Raw genomic sequence first — 21,045 nt, 5'->3', positions numbered from 1 at the left:
TGTTACCACTCTCCTCTACATCTCTATATGTTACCACTCTCCTCTACATCTCTATATATTACCACTCTGCTCTACACCACTATATGTTACCACTCTCCTCTACATCTCTATATGTTACCACTCTCCTCTACACCACTATATGTTACCACTCTCCTCTACATCTCTATATGTTACCACTCTCCTCTACATCTCTATGTTACCACTCTCCTCTACATCTCTATGTTACCACTCTCCTCTACATCTCCATGTTACCACTCTCCTCTACATCTCTATATGTTACCACTCTCCTCTACATCTATATGTTACCACTCTCCTCTACATCTCTATGTTACCACTCTCCTCTACATCTCTATGTTACCACTCTCCTCTACATCTCTACATGTTACCACTCTCCTCTACACCTCTATGTTCCACTCTCCTCTACATCTCTATGTTACCACTCTCCTCTACATCTCTATGTCACCACTCTCCTCTACATCTCTAGATGTTACCACTCTCCTCTACACCTCTATGTTACCACTCTCCTCTACATCTCTATGTTACCACTCTCCTCTACATCTCTATGTTACCACTCTCCTCTACATCTCTATATGTTACCACTCTCCTCTACATCTCTACATGTTACCACTCTCCTCTACATCTCTATGTTACCACTCTCCTCTACATCTCTACATGTTACCACTCTCCTCTACACCACTATCTCTATATGTTACCATTCTCCTCTACATCACTGTGGACCAGGGCTGCCATTGGAAAACCCTAAACACCACTACCACTTTCCTGAGATACTGTTACCGTCCTTCATATCCCTATGTGTGGATCAGTGTAGTATCCAGCCATTGGTCAGTTCACAGTCACTTGCCTAACATAGTCAGTTCACTTCCCTAACATACAGTTACTCTCACTCTACAACTATATCATAGAGTCATTGGCGATAGCCCGTCCACTTGTACTGTTTTACATTGGATAGCCATGTCACACAGCAAGGCCACAGGGCTCAGCTATAGTAATCCTCTCACCGTGTGACATTCACATAAAAGAGAAAAACTGGAAGGCGCACTAAGAAGAAAGTGTGTAACCTATCAGAGTGCTGAACACCAAAGCCCCGAAACATTAGACATCGGGCTTGCACAGAGTGTATGTGATCTGGCATTGTGCACCGTTATATCACAATGGTTAATGCTGAAAATAACGGGTGGATATAAAGTTATATCATTGCTGTTGGAGAAAAAAGTTTGTGTCTAAAATGGCATCCTATTCGCTATATAATGCACTTATTTTGACCAGAGACCTATGGGCCCTGGGTAAAAGGAGAGCACTATCTTGGTATTAGGGTGCCATTTTGGAAGGAACACCATGTCTTGATCAACTCTTCTCATAACATCTGGGGGACATTCACTATCCTGAGAAAATCACTTCTGACCCAACAACTGTACATAACTGTACATACAGTGATTTATTGACTTACTTCCTGACATGTATCACGTATCTAATGGCTTGGTGAGTTCCCATTCCTATCTCATTGTTGTGAAATGAAGTGTGGACCAGCCAGCCAGCGTGTGGATCATCCCACTTGCTGGGTTTTTACTTGGGTTTTTTTTTACGTCGGGGGATCAGTTGGAGGCAAACTATTTCCAACATAATCCCAACCGTTTTGATATTTGTGTGAATAGTTATACTGTCTCTGCTTACTCAGTCTCTTACAGGGAAATGCTTAACGTTTATGGCTAGTATCCCGGTATATATCAGCCATTGACAATCATAGCAACACACATACTGTATGTGGCAGATGGCCTTGTGACATCATCTTCGCCATCACCGTCATTATCATCATCATCATCATCGTCATTATCACACTAACAAAGACCACAAGATTGATCATTTGTCCTTTACATAAACACCAAAAAAATCATTTTGATGAATTAGCTGAAACAATTTTCAATAATTTATAATGACTATGATTTATAATCCAGATATCTAACAATGTCTTGTATTAAAGGGGTACTTCACCCAACAGACTGAGGGTAATTAGTATATAATTAGATTGACTGTACATCTATAATCACCCAGTGTCAGGGTCTGGCTAATGATCACAGAGAAAATAGAACAAGAGGGTTGTGTTCTAAATGGCACTCTATTCCCTACGTAGCGCACTAATTTTGACCAGTGAAAATACGTCTCTAGTCAAAAGTAGTGCACTATATAGGGAATATGATGCCATATGGGACACACCCAGAGTCAATACAGGAAAATGAATGGTCTGTGAAATGTAAGACTTCCCATAGCCCAGAGCCATCTCTCTATAATCATCTCTGTTTGATCAATAAGCATCAGAAATGTGAATCCACTCATCCTCTACGATAATGTCTTTATGACCCCTGGGGAAGATCGGGACTGCTGCTCTGTGCATACCAAACATCACATCATCAAGCACAGGCAATGGCATTTACAGTGCATTCAGAATGGATTCAGACGCCTTCCATTTCTCCACATTTTGTTAAGCAGCCTTCTTCTAAAATTAATTAAATTGTTTTTTCCTCTCATCAATCTTCACACAATAAACCCAGAATGACAAAGCAAAGTCAGGTTTTCAGACATTTTTGCAAATGTATTAAAAAAATTATAATAATGAAATATCACATTTACATATGTATTCAGACCCTTTACTCAGGACTTTGTTGAAGCACCTTTGGCAGTGATTACAGCCTCGAGTCTTCTTGGGGTATGACTCTACAAGCTTGAAGATCCTTTCAAGTTCTGTTGGGTTGGATGGGGAGCTTCGCTGCACAGCTATTTTCAGATCTCTCCAGAGATGTTCGATTGGGTTCAAGTTCGGGCTCTGGCTGAGTCACTCAATGACATTCAGAGACTTGTCCCAAAGCCACTCCTGCGCTGTCTTGGCTGTGTGCTTAGGGTTGTTGTCCTGTTGAAAGGTCAACTTTCACCCCAGTCTGAGGTCTTGAGTGTTCTGTATCAAGTTTTCATCAAGGATCTCTCTGTACTTTGCTCCGTTAATCTTTTCCTTGATTCTGACTAGTCTCCCAGTCCCTGCCGCATAAAAACATCCCACACCATGCTTCACCATAGGGATGGTATTGGACAGGTGATGAGCGATGCCTGGTTTCCTCCAGACATGACAAGTGGCATTCAGGCCAAAGAGTTCAATCTTTTATCAGACCAGAGAATCTTGTTTCTCATGGTCTGAGAGTCCTTTAGGTGCCTTTTGGCAAACTCCAAGCAGGCTATCGTGCATTTTTTACTGAGGAGTAGCTTCCGTCTGGCCACTCTACCCTAAAGGCCTGATTGGTGGAGTGATGCAGAGATGGTTGTCCTTCTGGAAGGTTCTCCCATCTCTGGAGCTCTGTCAAAGTGACCATTGGGCTCTTGGTCACCTCCCTGACCAAGGGCCTTCTCCTCCGATTGCTCAGTTTGGCCAGGCAGCCAGCTCTAGGAAGAGTCTTGGTGGTTCCAAACTTCTTCCATTTAAAATGGCCACTGTGTTCTTGGTACCCTTCCCCAGATCTGTACCTCGACACAATCCTGTCTCGGAGCTCTGAGGACATTTCCTTCAACCACATGGCTTGGTTTTTGCTCTGCCATACACGGTCAACTGTTGGACCTTACAGTGCCTTGCGAAAGTATTCGGCCCCCTTGAACTTTGCGACCTTTTGCCACATTTCAGGCTTTAAACTTAAAGATATAAAACTGTATTTTTTTGTGAAGATTCAACAACAAGTGGGACACAATCATGAAGTGGAACGACATTTATTGGATATTTCAAACTTTTTAACAAATCAAAAACTGAAAAATTGGGCGTGCAAAATTATTCAGCCCCTTTACTTTCAGTGCAGCAAACTCTCTCCAGAAGTTCAGTGAGGATCTCTGAATGATCCAATGTTGACCTAAATGACTAATGATGATAAATACAATCCACCTGTGTGTAATCAAGTCTCCGTATAAATGCGTTATCTTATGTTATGCTACAATATGTAATGTTTTCTTATGTTACAATATGTACTGTTATCTTATGTTATGTTACAATATGTACTATTATCTTATGTTATGTTACAATATGTACTGTTATTTTATGTTATAATATGTCATGTTACAATATGTCATGTTATCTTATGTTATGTTACAATATGCCATGTTACAATATGTCATGTTATCTTATGTTATGTTACAATATGCCATGTTACAATATGTCATGTTATCTTATGTTATGTTACAATATGTTATGTTACAATATGTGGTCTGACTCATCCAAACCATCTCATTTTGGTTGAGGTTGGGTGATTGTGGAGGCCAGGTCATCTGATGCACCACTCCATCACTCTCCTACTTGGTAAAATAGCCCTTACACAGCCTGGAGGTGGGTTTTGGGTCATTGTCCTGTTAAAAAACAAATGATAGTCCCACTAAGCCCAAACCAGATGGGATGGCGTATCGCTGCAGAATGCTGTGGTAGCCATGCTGGTTAAGTAATGCCTTGAATTCTAAATAAATCACAGACAGTGTCACCAGCAAAGCACCCCAACACCATAACACCTCCTCCTCCATGCTTCACGGTGGGAAATACACATGCAGAGATCATCCGTTCACCCACACCGCATCTCACAAAGACAAGGCGGTTGGAACCAAAAATCTCCAATTTGGACAAATTTCCACTAGTCTAATGTCCATTGCTCGTGTTTCTTGGCCCAATCACGTCTCTTCTTCTTATTGGTGTCCTTTAGTAGTAGTTTCTTTGCAGCAATTCGACCATGAAGTCCTGATTCACACAGTCGCCTCTGAACAGTTGATGTTGAGATATGTCTGTTACTTAACCTCCGTGAAGCATTTATTTGGGATGCAATTTCTGAGGCTGGTAACTCTAATGAACTTATCCTCTGCAGCAGAGTTAACTCTGGGGCTTCCTTTCCTGTGGTGGTCTTCATGAGAGCCAGTTTCATCATAGCGCTTGGGCTATCTTCTGTATACCACCCTTACCTTATCGCAACACAACTGATTGGCTCAAACGCATTAAGAAAGAAAGGAATTCCACAAAATAACTTGTAACAAGGCACGGCTGTTAATTGAAATGCATTCCGGGTGACTACCTCATGAAGCTGGTTGAAGGAATGCCAAATAATCTCAAATACGAAATATATATTTTTAACACTTCTTTTCAGTACTACATGTTTCCATGTGTCATTTCATAGTTTTGATGTCCTCACTATTATTCTACAATGTAGAAAATAGTAAAAAATAAATATAAACTCTCGAAAACTGAAAAACATGTAATTATGTAACATCTCCCTTGGTTCTGTGTCCCTGCCAATCGCACACCTACTCTCTCTGCTGACTGACTGTCTGTACTGACTGACTTCTGACTGACTGACTGTCTCTGCTGAATGACTCTCTCTGCTGACTGACTGACTGACTGTCTGACTCTCTCTGCTGACTGACTGTCTCTGCTGACTGACTGTCTCTGCTGACTGACTGACTGACTGACTGACTGTCTCTGCTGACTGACTCTCGCTGCTGACTGACTCTCTATGCTGACTGACTTCTGACTGACTCTCTCTGCTGACTGACTGACTGACTCTCTCTGCTGACTGACTGACTGACTCTCTCTGCTGACTGACTGTCTATGCTGACTGACTGACTCTCTCTGCTGACTGACTGTCTCTGCTGACTGACTGACTGACTGTCTATACTGACTGACTGTCTCTGCTGACCCACTCTCTCTGCTGAATGACTGTCTATGCTGACTGACTGACTGACTGTTTCTGCTGACTGACTGTCTATGTTTCTGCTGATTGACTGACTGACTGTGTCTGATGAATGACTGTCTATGTTGACTGACTTCTGATTGACTGACTGACTGTGTCTGCTGAATGACTGTCTCTGTTGACTGACTGACTGTCTTTGTGACCTCTGCTGACTGACTGTCTCTGCTGACTGACACTGTCTCTGCTCATGACTGTCTCTGTTGTGACTGACTGTCTCTGCTGAATGACTGTCTCTGTTGACTGACTGACTGTCTCTGCTGACTGACTGTCTGACTGTCTATGCTGACTGACTTCTGACTGACTGACTGTCTGTCTCTGTTGACTGTCTCTGATGACTGACTTTCTCTGATGATGCTGACTGTTTGATGAAGATGACTCTGCTGACTGACTGACTGGGACTGACTGACTGTTTCTGCTGACTGACTGAAAGACTGACTGTCTCTGTGACAGAATGCTGACTGACTGTCTGTTGATGACTGACTGACTGCCTATGCTGACTGTCTCTGCTGACTGATCTGCTGACTGACTGACTCTTGACTGTCTCCATGGTACTGACTGTCACGACTGATAACTGACTGACTGCCCACTGACTGTTCTGCCACTGACTGACTGTTTCTGCTAACTGACTGACTGTTTAGGTCATCTATTGTATCCTTTCATCACTCTGTTTTGTCCTCTGCTATTTCCGGACTGGCATGCTGCTCATGTGTTGTTGTGGCTCCCACGCAATTACATTTTACAGCTCAGGTACAAGGACAATTGCTCCTCTCAACAAAGATGCTGCCATTTTGGAAGATGATGATGGTATAAAACAGATGAAAGAAGAGGTCAGAATGTGACACATGTCTGTTATGGCCATACTAGGATAACTCTTCCTGTCTCCATGGTATAGTCACGTATAACCTCTCCACGTTTAGTCACGTATAACCTCTCCACGTTTAGTCACGTATAACCTCTCCACGTTTAGTCACGTATAACCTCTCCACGTTTAGTCACGTATAACCTCTCCACGTTTAGTCACGTATAACCTCTCCACGTTTAGTCACGTATAACCTCTCCACGTTTAGTCACGTATAACCTCTCCACGTTTAGTCACGTATAACCTCTCCACGTTTAGTCACGTATAACCTCTCCACGTTTAGTCACGTATAACCTCTCCACGTTTAGTCACGTATAACCTCTCCACGTTTAGTCACGTATAACCTCTCCACGTTTAGTCACGTATAACCTCTCCACGTTTAGTCACGTATAACCTCTCCACGTTTAGTCACGTATAACCTCTCCACGTTTAGTCACGTATGTTTCCCACGTGTTGCCTGTCTGCTAAACTCTACTCTACCCGAGTGGTGAAGTCACCCAGGTCCTGTACGCTGTCCATGTATTGTGTGTCGCAACTTCTACTCAACACTTTATTGTGTTCAGTAACTCACAACGAGGAAGGAAAGTTGTTGAATCTCTTGACCAAAATAAAACATCTGCACTAGGGATGATCACTCAGAATTCATCTCCTCAGTACACACCCGGCATCCGTAGCCAGATGAGTTGTTCTGTGGAGGGTCCTCAAGGCTTGCTGGAGTTTCATCCGTTATCCAGTCCTAGTATCAGACTGTGTCTCATAAAAACAAATGCTGCACAATACGTGTGTCTCTCCGAGTCTCCCAAAACCATGCAAGACTAAGGGAAGAGGCCTCTCCTTCCTGCCACTACAGTACAGTGTGTATGGCCCAAGTCGGTTCCTCTTCCTCATGCACAATACATCAAAGACTAAAGTCAATTATTAGCAATAGACAATTATTGTAATAACATGTAAGAAATCATTTATTTGATTGTGCTAATCTCTACTCTGCTGCTCAACGTTGAAACAGGTCATCAGATATAACATACCAACCAAAACAAGGGAATCACTATACCGTAGACTTCTGGTTCATTTTAGCAGAGGGCTTTAAATACATTTAACTGGTACAGTCATGCATCTAATAAGGCTTATGTCTCCCATAGGGCATGGCTCAGAGCTCCAACACCTAGCCTGCTTTGTGTGATACACACACACGTATTCATCCACAGCTACCCACTGCCTTGCCCAGCAGTAAACACATGTTTGTAATGAATCCACACACTACTCTGTAGCTAGCAGCTTCCCAAAGCAGTGTATGTTGTGATAAACCAGCTTGGAGCAGTGTGCTCCTGTGTGATGTGAGCAGTGTGCTCCTGTGTGATGTGAGAGGTGTGCTCCTGTGTGATGTGAGGTGTGCTCCTGTGTGATGTGAGAGGTGTGCTCCTGTGTGCTCCTGTGTGATGTGAGAGGTGTGCTCCTGTGTGCGCCTGTGTGCTCCTGTGTGATGTGAGAGGTGTGCTCCTGTGTGATGTGAGAGGTGTGCTCCTGTGTGCTCCTGTGTGATGTGAGAGGTGTGCTCCTGTGTGATGTGAGAGGTGTGCTCCTGTGTGATGTGAGAGGTGTGCTCCTGTGTGATGTGAGAGGTGTGCTCCTGTGTGATGTGAGCGGTGTGCTCCTGTGTGATGTGAGAGGTGGCTCCTGTGTGCTCCTGTGTGCTCCTGTGTGATGTGAGAGGTGTGCTCCTGTGTAATGTGAGAGGTGTGCTCCTGTGTGATGTGAGCGGTGTGCTCCTGTGTGCTCCTGTGTAATGTGTGTGTTCCTGTGTGCTCCTGTGTGATGTGAGCGGTGTGCTCCTGTGTAATGTGAGAGGTGTGCTCCTGTGTGATGTGAGAGGTGTGCTCCTGTGTAATGTGAGAGGTGTGCTCCTGTGTGCTCCTGTGTGATGTGAGAGGTGTGCTCCTGTGTGCTCCGGTGTGCTCCTGTGTAATGTGAGAGGTGTGCTCCTGTGTGATGTGAGGTGTGCTCCTGTGTAATGTGAGAGGTGTGCTCCTGTGTGATGTGAGCGGTGTGCTCCTGTGTGATGTGAGGTGTGCTCCTGTGTGATGTGAGCGGTGTGCTCCTGTGTGCTCCTGTGTGATGTGAGAGGTGTGTTCCTGTGTGCTCCTGTGTGATGTGAGCGGTGTGCTCCTGTGTGCTCCTGTGTGATGTGAGAGGTGTGCTCCTGTGTGATGTGAGAGGTGTGCTCCTGTGTGCTCCTGTGTGATGTGAGAGGTGTGCTCCTGTGTGCTCCTGTGTGATGTGAGAGGTGTGCTCCTGTGTGATGTGAGGTGTGCTCCTGTGTGATGTGAGAGGTGTGCTCCTGTGTGATGTGAGAGGTGTGCTCCTGTGTGATGTGAGAGGTGTGCTCCTGTGTGATGTGAGAGGTGTGCTCCTGTGTGATGTGAGAGGTGTGTTCCTGTGTGCTCCTGTGTGATGTGAGCGGTGTGCTCCCTGTGTGTAATGTGAGAGGTGTGCTCCTGTGTGATGTGAGAGGTGTGCTCCTGTGTAATGTGTGCTCCTGTGTGCTCCTGTGTGTGAGGTGTGCTCCTGTGTGCTCCTGTGTGCTCCTGTGTGCTCCTGTGTAATGTGAGCTGTGTGCTCCTGTGTAATGTGAGAGGTGTGCTCCTGTGTGCTCCTGTGTGCTCCTGTGTAATTGGAGGTGTGCTCCTGTGTAATGAGAGGTGTGCTCCTGTGTGCTCCTGTGTGATGTGAGGTGTGCTCCTGTGTAATGTGAGCAGCCTGTGTAATGTGAGAACCAGGGTGTCTGTGTGATGAGGTGTGCTCCTGTGTGCTCTAGGTGTGCTCCTGTGATGCAGTGTCTCAGACCGCTGAACCAGGGTGTCTATAAGTGATGCCTGTGTGATGTGTGCTCCTGTGATGCAGGTGTGCTCCTCAGACCGCTGAACCAGGGCTCCTGTGTAATGTGAGGTGTGTTCCTGTGTAATGTGAGAGGTGTGCTCCTGTGTAATGTGAGATGCAGTGCTCTCATTGGAGCCCGCTGGATTGAACCAGGGTCTGTAGTGATGCCTCTAGCACTGAGATGCAGTGCCTCAGACCGCTGAACCAGGGTCTGTAGTGATGCCTCTAGCACTGAGATGTAAGTGCCTCAGACCGCTGAACCAGGGTCTGTAGTGATGCCTCTAGCACTGAGATGCAGTGTCTCAGACCGCTGAACCAGGTGTCTGTAGTGATGCCTCTAGCACTGAGATGCAGTGCCTCAGACCCCTGAACCAGGGTCTGTAGTGATGCCTCTAGCACTGAGATGCAGTGCCTCAGACCGCTGAACCAGGGTCTGTAGTGATGCCTCTAGCACTGAGATGCAGTGTCTCAGACCGCTGAACCAGGGTCTGTAGTGATGCCTCTAGCACTGAGATGCAGTGCCTCAGACCGCTGAACCAGGGTCTGTAGTGATGCCTCTAGCACTGAGATGCAGTGTCTCAGACCGCTGAACCAGGGTCTGTAGTGATGCCTCTAGCACTGAGATGCAGTGTCTCAGACCGCTGAACCAGGGGTCTGTAGTGATGCCTCTAGCACTGAGATGCAGTGCCTCAGACCGCTGAACCAGGGTCTGTAGTGATGCCTCTAGCACTGAGATGCAGTGCCTCAGACCGCTGAACCAGGTGTCTGTAGTGATGCCTCTAGCACTGAGATGCAGTGTCTCAGACCGCTGAACCAGGGTCTGTAGTGATGCCTCTAGCACTGAGATGCAGTGTCTCAGACCGCTGAACCAGGGTCTGTAGTGATGCCTCTAGCACTGAGATGCAGTGTCTCAGACCGCTGAACCAGGGTCTGTAGTGATGCCTCTAGCACTGAGATGCAGTGTCTCAGACCGCTGAACCAGGGTCTGTAGTGATGCCTCTAGCACTGAGATGCAGTGTCTCAGACCGCTGAACCAGGGTCTGTAGTGATGCCTCTAGCACTGAGATGCAGTGTCTCAGACCGCTGAACCAGGGTGTCTGTAGTGATGCCTCTAGCACTGAGATGCAGTGTCTCAGACCTCTGAACCAGGGTCTGTAGTGATGCCTCTAGCACTGAGATGCAGTGTCTCAGACCGCTGAACCAGGGTCTGTAGTGATGCCTCTAGCACTGAGATGCAGTGCCTCAGACCGCTGAACCAGGGTGTCTGTAGTGATGCCTCTAGCACTGAGATGCAGTGTCTCAGACCGCTGAACCAGGGTCTGTAGTGATGCCTCTAGCACTGAGATGCAGTGCCTCAGACCGCTGAACCAGGGTGTCTGTAGTGATGCCTCTAGCACTGAGATGCAGTGTCTCAGACCGCTGAACCAGGGTCTGTAGTGATGCCTCTAGCACTGAGATGCAGTGTCTCAGACCGCTGAACCAGGGTCTGTAGTGATGCCTCTAGCACTGAGATGCAGTGTCTCAGACCGCTGAACCAGGGTCTGTAGTGATGCCTCTAGCACTGAGATGCAGTGTCTCAGACCGCTGAACCAGGGTCTGTAGTGATGCCTCTAGCACTGAGATGCAGTGTCTCAGACCGCTGAACCAGGGTCTGTAGTGATGCCTCTAGCACTGAGATGCAGTGCCTCAGACCGCTGAACCAGGGTCTGTAGTGATGCCTCTAGCACTGAGATGCAGTGTCTCAGACCGCTGAACCAGGGTGTCTGTAGTGATGCCTCTAGCACTGAGATGCAGTGTCTCAGACCGCTGAACCAGGGTGTCTGTAGTGATGCCTCTAGCACTGAGATGCAGTGCCTCAGACCGCTGTGCCACTCAGGAGCCCATTGTACCAGTGTTGTAGTTGAGCTAGTTAGTAGTGAAAGGAGGAAGGAGAGCAACACTGTGATTCTGTTGATAGATCAGAAGATGAGTCCAGATATATTGCGCTAACAGGGAAGTTATTCAGTTACTCAGTCATCGGTTCAGTCTTATCACAGACACTAATGCCCAGAGGCTGCCAACGCCAACAAGCTTCACACTGTCAAATCCCAAATCCTCACGTCTCATTCCCTTCAACATGCACAAAACAACATGCTCCTTTCAAAGTACTCAGTCCAGACTTCTCCCTGTCTTATAACAGACCCAAATGTCACACTATTCCATTTGTAGCGCACTCTTTATTACAAGGGTGCATAGTGCTATACAGAAAAATAGTGCACTATTTAGGGAATAGCCATTTGGGACACAACCTGATGTCCATATGCTGCCAATGCCGAGCAGCTTTACAGTGTAAAACCCCCAAATCCCTACACCACCGCTCCCCTCATCCCTGTTCCTCTCTGGTCCGGTGTCGGACACAGCCAACCTACCACGACCACATGAAGCTTAGCACATCATCACAGGAGCTTCTGATGCCTGTTTGACTGTGTCGCCAGCGGCAAGGAGAGAAGTCCTTTTGACCAGGTACCCTTCCTCTTCCCTTTTGATCTCCTGCAGAGTGTCAGAAGCTGCTTCCCAAATGGCACCCCTATTCGCAACACTCCTTTAAACCAAAGCCCGCAGGGTGCGCACAGGCCTCTGGTTAAAAGTAGTGCACTATATAGGTAATAGGGTGTCATTTGTGACACAGCCCTAGACTGCCGTTCTATGTCAGTGCTACTGTATGCATAATGGATGGCAAGCAGTCACATGACTATTAATGGTGCTACCCTCCACCATGGTGTGATGCAGACGCAAGGCTTTGATATTGAAAACAACACACACACACACACGCGCACACCACCTTAATGACTACAAAGTCCAACTCCAAAGCGTTTGTAATTTTTCCTGCATACTGTACAACAGTGTACTACCCCCTTACTTCCATCCTGACGTGCTGTTAAGGTCAACCATTAGCAGTGGTATATTGGCCATATACCACACCCCCTCATGCCTTATTGCTGTTATAAACTGGTTACCAACGTAATTAGAGCAGTAAAAATAAATGTTTTGTCATATCCGCGGTATATGGTCTGATTGATATACCACGGCTGTCAGCCAATCAGCTGACAGCTGAACCACCCAGTTTATATATATATGAACAGGTCTCCCTTGTAAAAGAGATTTGTCTCAATGAGAGGAGCCTGTATAAATAAAGGGGCATGAATACGTCTTTGACCAGAAATGATTCAAATACACCCTTTCCCTCTCTGCTCCTGTTCCCCTGTTCCCACCTGTTGCAAAGCCCTCTACTTCTCTTTAAAGGGAGACGTACGGTAGGGGCCTGATCGGTTGTTTTTCTTCAACTGAACAGAAGCAGACAGTGTGAGAGGGGCTGGGTTGGACGACAGCTTATACCCCAAATCAAATGTCTTATCCAATACCGTGATAGGAAGCTTGATACTTCCGTCTCCTCCGTAAAGGTCCTGAGTGCTCAGAGACAGTGAAGTCAGGAGATTCCAATACTATTTGAAATCGTTCAAATACTGTTGAGCGTTACCCTCCCTGAAGTGCCAGACGTGCAAATTTGGGACAATTCTACTGGTTGCATTGCACATTGGCTAACTCAATCAAGCACAGTGAAAGTATTTTAAATGATTTTCAGTAGTATTTGAACCCAGGTCTGGAAACTCACAAGGTGTAAAACTAATGTGTAATGTTGGGTGAGGGTTGTTAATTGTGTGAGAGATATCAACTGGTCTTCTGGCGAGTGAGTGAGTGAGAGAGAGTGTGAGTGAGTGAGTGAGTGAGTGAGTGAGTGAGTGAGTGAGTGAGTGAGTGAGTGGAGAGGGAGAGAGAGAGTGTGAGTGAGAGGGTGGTGAGAGGGTGAGTGAGAGAGTGAGTGAGTGAGAGAGAGAGAGAGAGAGAGAGAGAGAGAGCTTCAAGAGAGAAAGCTGATTGTGTGCAGAGTCGATATAGCATAATTTATATTAATAAAAGAGAGGAGAGAGAGAGAGAGAGAGAGAGAGAGAGAGAGAGAGAGAAGAGAGAGTTTGATTGAAAGCTGACATTCCTAATAAAATACTATGTGAGAGAGTGAGAGAGAGAGAGAGAGAGACAGCCAAGAGAAAAGAGATGAGACAGAGACAGAGTTCATCTGGAGACCCTGGAGAGACATGGGATGGTAGACTATCTACACTGTCTTACCCCAATAATAAGCTTTATTTCCCTTCCTTAAACCACACAACCAAAGGACACAGGTTGATCAACAACTTCCCTGGGCTACCTGTGACAGGCTCAGAGCTTCAACCCCCTAAAGCTGATTGGTGCACCCTTGAGTTGATATTGCATAATTTATATTAATAAAATCTGTTAGAAACATACCAGGTTTGTTTTCATTGAAAGCTGACATTCCTAATAAAATACTATGTGGCTCTGTACGGGTATCACAGCCAACGTAAAGGCGATGGCAGATTCACAGTTCATCTGGATTTCCCTGGACACGTCATGGGATGGTAGTCTATCTACACTGTCTTACCCAATCACAGGCTTTATTATCACTTCTTCCTAGGACGTCACACAACCAACAGGAAATCAATTTGTGATTTCTCAGTTTCATATGGGCCACATGTGACAGGTTCTGGGCTTAAATAGGGGGAAACCTTAACACATTCATAGTAACCAGGAAGCCATGCAGGCCAGCAGCCATCAAAGACAGAGTCTGTGACCCAAATGGAGCTCTGTACTATTCAGAAGTAGTGCACTACCTCATAGGGCTCTGGTCAGAAGTAGTGCACTACCTCATAGGGCTCTGGTCAGAAGTAGTGTACTACCTCATAGGGCTCTGGTCAGAAGTAGTGCACTACCTCATAGAGCCCTGGTCAGAAGTAGTACACTACCTCATAGAGCCCTGGTCAGAAGTAGTGTACTACCTCATAGGGCTCTGGTCAAAGTAGTGCACTACCTCATAGGGCCCTGGTCAGAAGTAGTGTACTACCTCATAGGAGCCCTGGTCAGAAGTAGTGTACTACCTCATAGGGCCCTGGTCAGAAGTAGTACTACCCCATAGGGCTCTGAACAAAGTAGTGTACTACCTCATAGAGCCCTGGTCAGAAGTAGTGCACTACATCATAGGGCTCTGAACAAAAGTAGTGCACTACCTCATAGAGCCCTGGTCAGAAGTAGTGCACTACCCCATAGGGCTCTGAACAAAAGTAGTGCACTACCTCATAGGGCCCTGGTCAGAAGTAGTGTACTACCCCAGAGCCTCTGAACAAATGTAGTGCACTACCTCATAGAGCCCTGGTCAGAAGTAGTGCACTACCTCATACGGCTCTGGACAAAAGTAGTGCACTACCTCATAGGGCTCTGGTTAGAAGTAGTGTACTTACCTCAGAGCCTTGGTCAGAAGTAGTGCACTACCTCATAGGGCTCTGGTCAGAAGTCGTGTACTACCTCATAGGGCTCTGGTCAGAAGTCGTGTACTACCTCATAGGGCTCTGGTTAGAAGTAGTGCACTACCTCATAGGGCTCTGGTCAGAAGTAGTGCACTTCCCCATAGGGCTCTGGTCAGAAGTCGTGTCCTACATACAGCAGGGAACAGGACTCCATTCGGGACCCATCCTGGGTATTAATAGAGAGGTTGTGTGTCTTCAACAGAACAACATTTTTTGACACTGATTCAAATGGCCGACTGGCTTAGTGTAATGTCTCTACTCCACTCACACATTATTACTGAAGGAGATACCCTTCCACACATGACCTGGGTTCAATTAGTATTTGAGTTCTTTCAACAACAACAAAAAAAGCATTTGAATGAGCCTGACTGGAGTGCCAGTTGACAGGGTTTTTGCCTATTCCACTAGACCCATCACGCCAGGCGAGCTCAAATGAAGTGTAGTTAAAAAGAAAGAAAACAAATCATATTTGAACCCAGGCATGTTCCACACTCAAGAAGACATTAGTTTAAATGCTACTTTATTCCCTTATGGGGCTCACTGCTTTTAATGAACAGTGGTCCAAACCCAGCGAGGAAACATTACAACATGCTGATTGGACTCAAATTGGACTCCAAACACAGACTGAAACCAATTAAAGGGGTTATGATTGGGTAGAAATTGGACATTATGTTCAAGTTGTCATAGAGGTCACGCTATAATTGTGACCTTTGACACCGAACGATTCAGTTGCCTCCGAGGTCAGATACGCTATGTTGCAACGTTCCACTTCTGGTGTGAGGATATAAACAGTAGCACCAGCCATCAGCTCTAACTAACTTCCGATTTCAATTTTCTGTCCAGGAATTCTTGCATTGAGAATGTGATTCACTGTTAGTTCATGCAGTGTCAGTGAGAGCTACGGAAAAGTTCAGGAATAGCACTAAACTGTTGATATACACTGAGTGTACCAAACTTTAAGAAAACCTTCCTTATTAAGGACCCCCCCCCCTACTCTCCCCTTTTGCTCTCAGAACAGCATCAATTCGTCGGGTCATGGAAAGGTGTTGAAAGCATTCCACAGGGATGCTGCCCATGTTGACTCCAATGCTTCCCACAGTTGTGTCAAGTTAGCTGGATGTCCTTTGGGTGGTGGACCATTCTTGAAAGACACGGGTAACTGTTGAGCGTAAATAACCCAGCAGCGTTGCAGTTCTTGACCCAAACTGGTGTGCCTGGCACCTACTACCATACCCCGTTCAAAAGAACTTACATATTTTGTCTTGCCCATTCAACCTACAATCCATGTCTCAACTGCCTCAAGGCTTAAAATCCTTCTTTAACCCGTCTCCTCCCCTTCATCTACACCGATTGAAGTGGATTTAACAAGTGACATCACAATAAGGGATCATAGCTGTCACCTGGATTCACCTGGTCAGTCTATGTCAAGGAAAGAGCAGGTGTTCTTAATGTTTAGTACACTCAGTGTCTAGATATGAACTGTTTATAGTATTGTAACTAGCCTACTAGGGAAATGCTATTGTTGCCCATGGCCCAAATTCGCAAAGCCCCTTAGTGTAGAAGTGCTGACATAGGATCAGTTTCCCTTTCAGATCGTAAAGAATACAATTATATTGACAGAGGAGACCTGATCCTAGATCTATACTCTGAACCTGAGCCTCTTTGTGAATACAGGCCCAGATGTCTCGAAGAGTATCGTTTCGCAGCATCGACTAATCTGGAAGGCAGACTTACTTGGCCCACTTCTGAATAAATCACTACTTCTACATAAACCACCACTCAACCCTCAATAAATCTTCTGTAACAGCCTAATGTTCATAACTGAGCCAGTATCGTCATCTGTGAAGAAATAATAATTGACTGCCATAATCGGTGTACTTGTTTGTAATAGTTTGTTATGACGTCAGAGCCAGACTCTCAGAGGGCAGGGGAAGCCTCGCATGACCATATTGCACACTTACTCCATCTGTCATTGATGACTCAGTCAGGGAACAACAATCACATTCCTCTAACACAAGGTGGCCAATTCCAGTCCTCGAGGGCCTGATTTTTGTCACAGTTTTGCCCCAGCCCCAGCAAACACACCTGACTCCAGTAATCAGCCGGGCTAGACAATCTGGACCCTCTCTTACTACAATGATCTGTCAAAATTGTTGCAACCCCTGTTACTAGCCTGTCCAACCTCTCTTTCGTATCGCCTGCGATTCCCAAAGATTGGAAAGTTGCCGCGATCATCCCCCTCTTCAAAGGGGAGACACTCTAGACCCAAACTGCTACAGACCTACAGTATATCTATCCTACCCTGCCTTTCTAAGGTCTTCGAACGCCAAGTTAACAAACAGATTACCAACCATTTCGAATCCCACCGTACCTTCTCCGCTATGCAATCTGGTTTCAGAGCTGGTCATGGGTGCACCTCAGCCACACTCAAGGTCCTAAATGATATCATAACCACCATCGATAAGAGACATTACTGTGCAGCCATCTTCATCGACCTGGCCAAGGCTTTCGACTCTGTCAATCACCACATTCTTATCGGCAGACTGCCTTGCCAGGTTCACCAGCTACTTCTCAGACAGAGTTCAGTGTCAAATCGGAGGGCCTGATGTCTGGACCTCTGGCAGTCTCTATGGGGGTGCCACAGGCTTCAATTCTCGGGCAGACTCTCTTCTCTGTATACATCAATGATGTCGCTCTTGCTGCTGGTGATTCTCTCATCCACCTCTACGCAGACGACACCATTCTGTATACTTCTGGCCCTTCTTTGGACACTGTGTTAATTAACTAACCTCCAGACGAGCGTCAATGCCATACAACTCTCCTTCTGTTGCCTCCAACTGCTCTTAAATGCAAGTAAAACTAAATGCATGCTCTTCAACCGATCGCTGCCCGCACCTGCCCGCCCGTCCAGCATCACTACTCTGGACGGCTCTGACTTAGAATATGTGGACAACTACAAATACCTAGGTGTCTTGTTAGACTGTAAACTCTCCTTCCAGACTCACATTAATTAAGCATCTCCAATCCAAAATTAAATCTAGAATCGGCTTCCTATCTCGCAACAAAGCATCCTTCACTCATGCTGCCAAACATACCCTCGTAAAACTCACCAGCCTACCGATCCTCGACTTCGGCGATGTCATTTACAAAATAGCCTCCAACACTCTACTCAACAAATTGGATGCAGTCTATCACAGTGCAATCCGTTTTGTCACCAAAGCTCCATATCCTACCCACCATTGTGACCTGTACGCTCTCATTGGCTGGCCCTCGATTCATACTTGTCACCAGACCCACTGGCTTCAGGTCATTTACAAGTCTCTGCTAGGTAAAGCCCCGCCTCACTGGTCACCATAGCAGCACCCACCCGTAGCACGCGCTTCAGCAGGTATATCTCACTGGTCACCCCCAAAGCCAATTCCTCATTTGGCCGCCTTTACTTCCAGTTGTCTGCTGCCAATGACTGGAACCAACTGCAAAAATCACTGAAGCTGGAGGGAGATACCCTCACTAGCTTTAAGCACCAGCTGTCAGAGCAGCTTACAGATCACTGAACCTGTACATAGCCCATCTGTAAATAGCCCATCCAACTACCTCATCCCCATACTGTATTTATTTATTTATCTTGCTCCTTTGCACCCCAGTATCTCAGTATCTCTACTTGCACATTCATCTTCTGCACATCAATCACTCCAGTGTTTATTGGTATATTGTAATTACATCGTCACCATGGCATATTTATTGCCTTACCTCCCTTATCTTACCACATTTGAACACACTGTATATATACTTTTTTCTACTGTATCATTGGCTGTATGTTTGTTTACTCCATGTGTAACTGTGTTGTCGTATGTGTCGAACTGCTTTGCTTTATTCTTGGCCAGGTCGCAGTTGTAAATGAGAACTTGTTCTTAACTAGCCTACCTGGTTAAATAAAGGTGAAATAAATAAATAAAATCACCTAATCATGATCTGCAGTTTAGAATGCCAGGTGATTAACCAGCTGTGATTGCTAGGGGTGGAGAAAAACCAGCCAGGCCTCTAACAAGTAATCTTTTGGATCTTTTGGATTGGCTTCTAAAGTGAATACACTATACTTACACTACTTACGTTTGAAAACCAACATAACGGGACAATCTCAACACTCAACAATCAAATTAAGATCCTGCATCTGAAGCATCACAGGATCACTGCAACATAACATGCATGCTGTAGTTTAATCAAGGCTAAGTTGAATGTGAAAAGATGTATACAATCACTACTGTAAGTCGCTCTGGATAAGAGCGTCTGCTAAATTACCACTGCAGTACCTCTAGGAATTGGTGAGAGCTCTAAGACGGCTCGACTGTAGCAAGAGGTGAAATCCAAGTGGGCCAACTGGGTAGAACTGGAATGTTCTTGTTTGTACAGTCACAGCCATTGTTCTTTTAACCCTGTATGGCCCTTCATAGGAAACATAACACTGCTTAGGACAGCTGCCTGCTGGGACTGGCCACGTGTGCTGCCAGTCATGTTGACCTCTCAGAGACATTTATTAAACCTAGTCCAACTATTAGCATTCCCCCAGGGCTCGACCCTACCAGGCCCACCCAGGCCAACTCAGGCCCCTACATCCACTCCACACGCTGTCCTCAGCTGTTGTCAGGCAGTCCCCAGGAGAAGGGGTCCCGAAGCAGGAGAAAGGCCCGACCCAGGCCACACAAAGAGTAGCAGTGCCTGTGTGTGATTGTGTGTGTGGCGTTTACTCACCCTTTTTCCCTCTTTGCCCAGAGCCCCCGTCTGACCTGGCAACCCAGGGGATCCCTAGGGACAGAAGACAGAAGGGTATCAGAGCAGGGCTGTCATTTGTGTATGGCCAGGCTATGGGTGTTGCGTTACCCAAGCTTCACGGTCTAGGCCTCTCATAGCACCAGTAAACTGGACACATAGCCTAGCATTCCGCTGTTTGACACGCCATTGATATTCTGCTATTTGTTGAAATGTTGCTTCTGTATAAGAGAGAGAGAGGGGGGATGGATGCTAGCCTGGTGCCAGATCTGTTTGTGCTATCATGCCAATGCCTTCCTACTCATTGCCATGCCAAAGGAAGATTGGCTCGACAAGGACAGCAATGGACCAGGCTAGCTGGATGCTGGATGGATTCCTAGATAGGCCGGTTGGATGGCATTCAGTGTTGGAATGAGTGTGTGTCCAGCTTGTTTCTGTGGAGACAGATGTAAACTCATGGCCTCATCCCAGACCTGTTGCCAATGACAATATGAGTTAGAAAGGCAGCACAAACAGATCCTGGATCAGACTATGGGTTAACAGCTTGTTGCTTATAAAGCTGCTATGTAGACAGATGTTAGATCCACATGTTCTCAGCACACCAGTGGAGGCTGCTGACAGGAGGACGGTTCATAATAATGGCTGGAACAGAGCAAATGGAATGGCATCAACCACCTGGAAACCATGTGTTTGATGTATTTGATACCATTCCACTGATTCCGCTCCAGTCATTAAAACTAGCCTGTTCTCCCCAACTAAGATGCCACCAACCTCCTGTGCAGCACAAAGACCACTGGCTGCCTAGTTGGCTAATTGCTGTATGAAAATACCTAGATTTGATTTGGTGCTGGGCGTACCATATCTCCAGTTAGGCCAAGTGGACCCTGTCAGATGCAAAACATAGGTGTACAACTGGTTATATAGGTGTAAGACTGGTTATATAGGTGTAAGAGTGTTACATAAGTGTACGACTGGTTATATAGGTGTAAGACTGGTTACATAGGTGTAAGACTGGTTATATAGGTGTAAGACTGGTTATATAGGTGTAAGAGTGTTACATAAGTGTACGACTGGTTATATAGGTGTAAGACTGGTTATATAGGTGTAAGACTGGTTATATAGGTGTAAGACTGGTTATATAGGTGTAAGACTGGTTATATAGGTGTAAGACTGGTAACATAGGTGTAAGACTGGTTATATAGGTGTACGACTGGTTATATAGGTGTACGACTGGTTATATAGGTGTATGACTGGTTATATAGGTGTAAGACTGGTTATATAGGTGTAAGACTGGTTATATAGGTGTAAGACTGGTTATATAGGTGTAAGACTGGTTATATAGGTGTAAGACTGGTTA

At 45.8% G+C, this 21,045-nt stretch overlaps 1 protein-coding gene across 1 annotated transcript in view; it reads right to left on the bottom strand.

Moving 5' to 3' along the window:
- LOC135528674 (short-chain collagen C4-like) overlaps nucleotides 1-21,045 on the bottom strand; it is a 117,456-nt gene that overhangs the window by 34,302 nt on the left and 62,109 nt on the right. The window contains exon 8 of the mRNA XM_064957789.1: nucleotides 19,671-19,724. Coding sequence (XP_064813861.1) covers nucleotides 19,671-19,724 — 54 coding nt within the window. The remainder of the gene's footprint in view (nucleotides 1-19,670; nucleotides 19,725-21,045) is intronic.

The sequence above is a fragment of the Oncorhynchus masou genome, unplaced genomic scaffold (genome assembly GCF_036934945.1).
Source record: "Oncorhynchus masou masou isolate Uvic2021 unplaced genomic scaffold, UVic_Omas_1.1 unplaced_scaffold_1009, whole genome shotgun sequence".
Lineage (NCBI taxonomy): Eukaryota > Metazoa > Chordata > Actinopteri > Salmoniformes > Salmonidae > Oncorhynchus > Oncorhynchus masou.
This window is presented reverse-complemented; position numbering and strand designations above follow the sequence as displayed.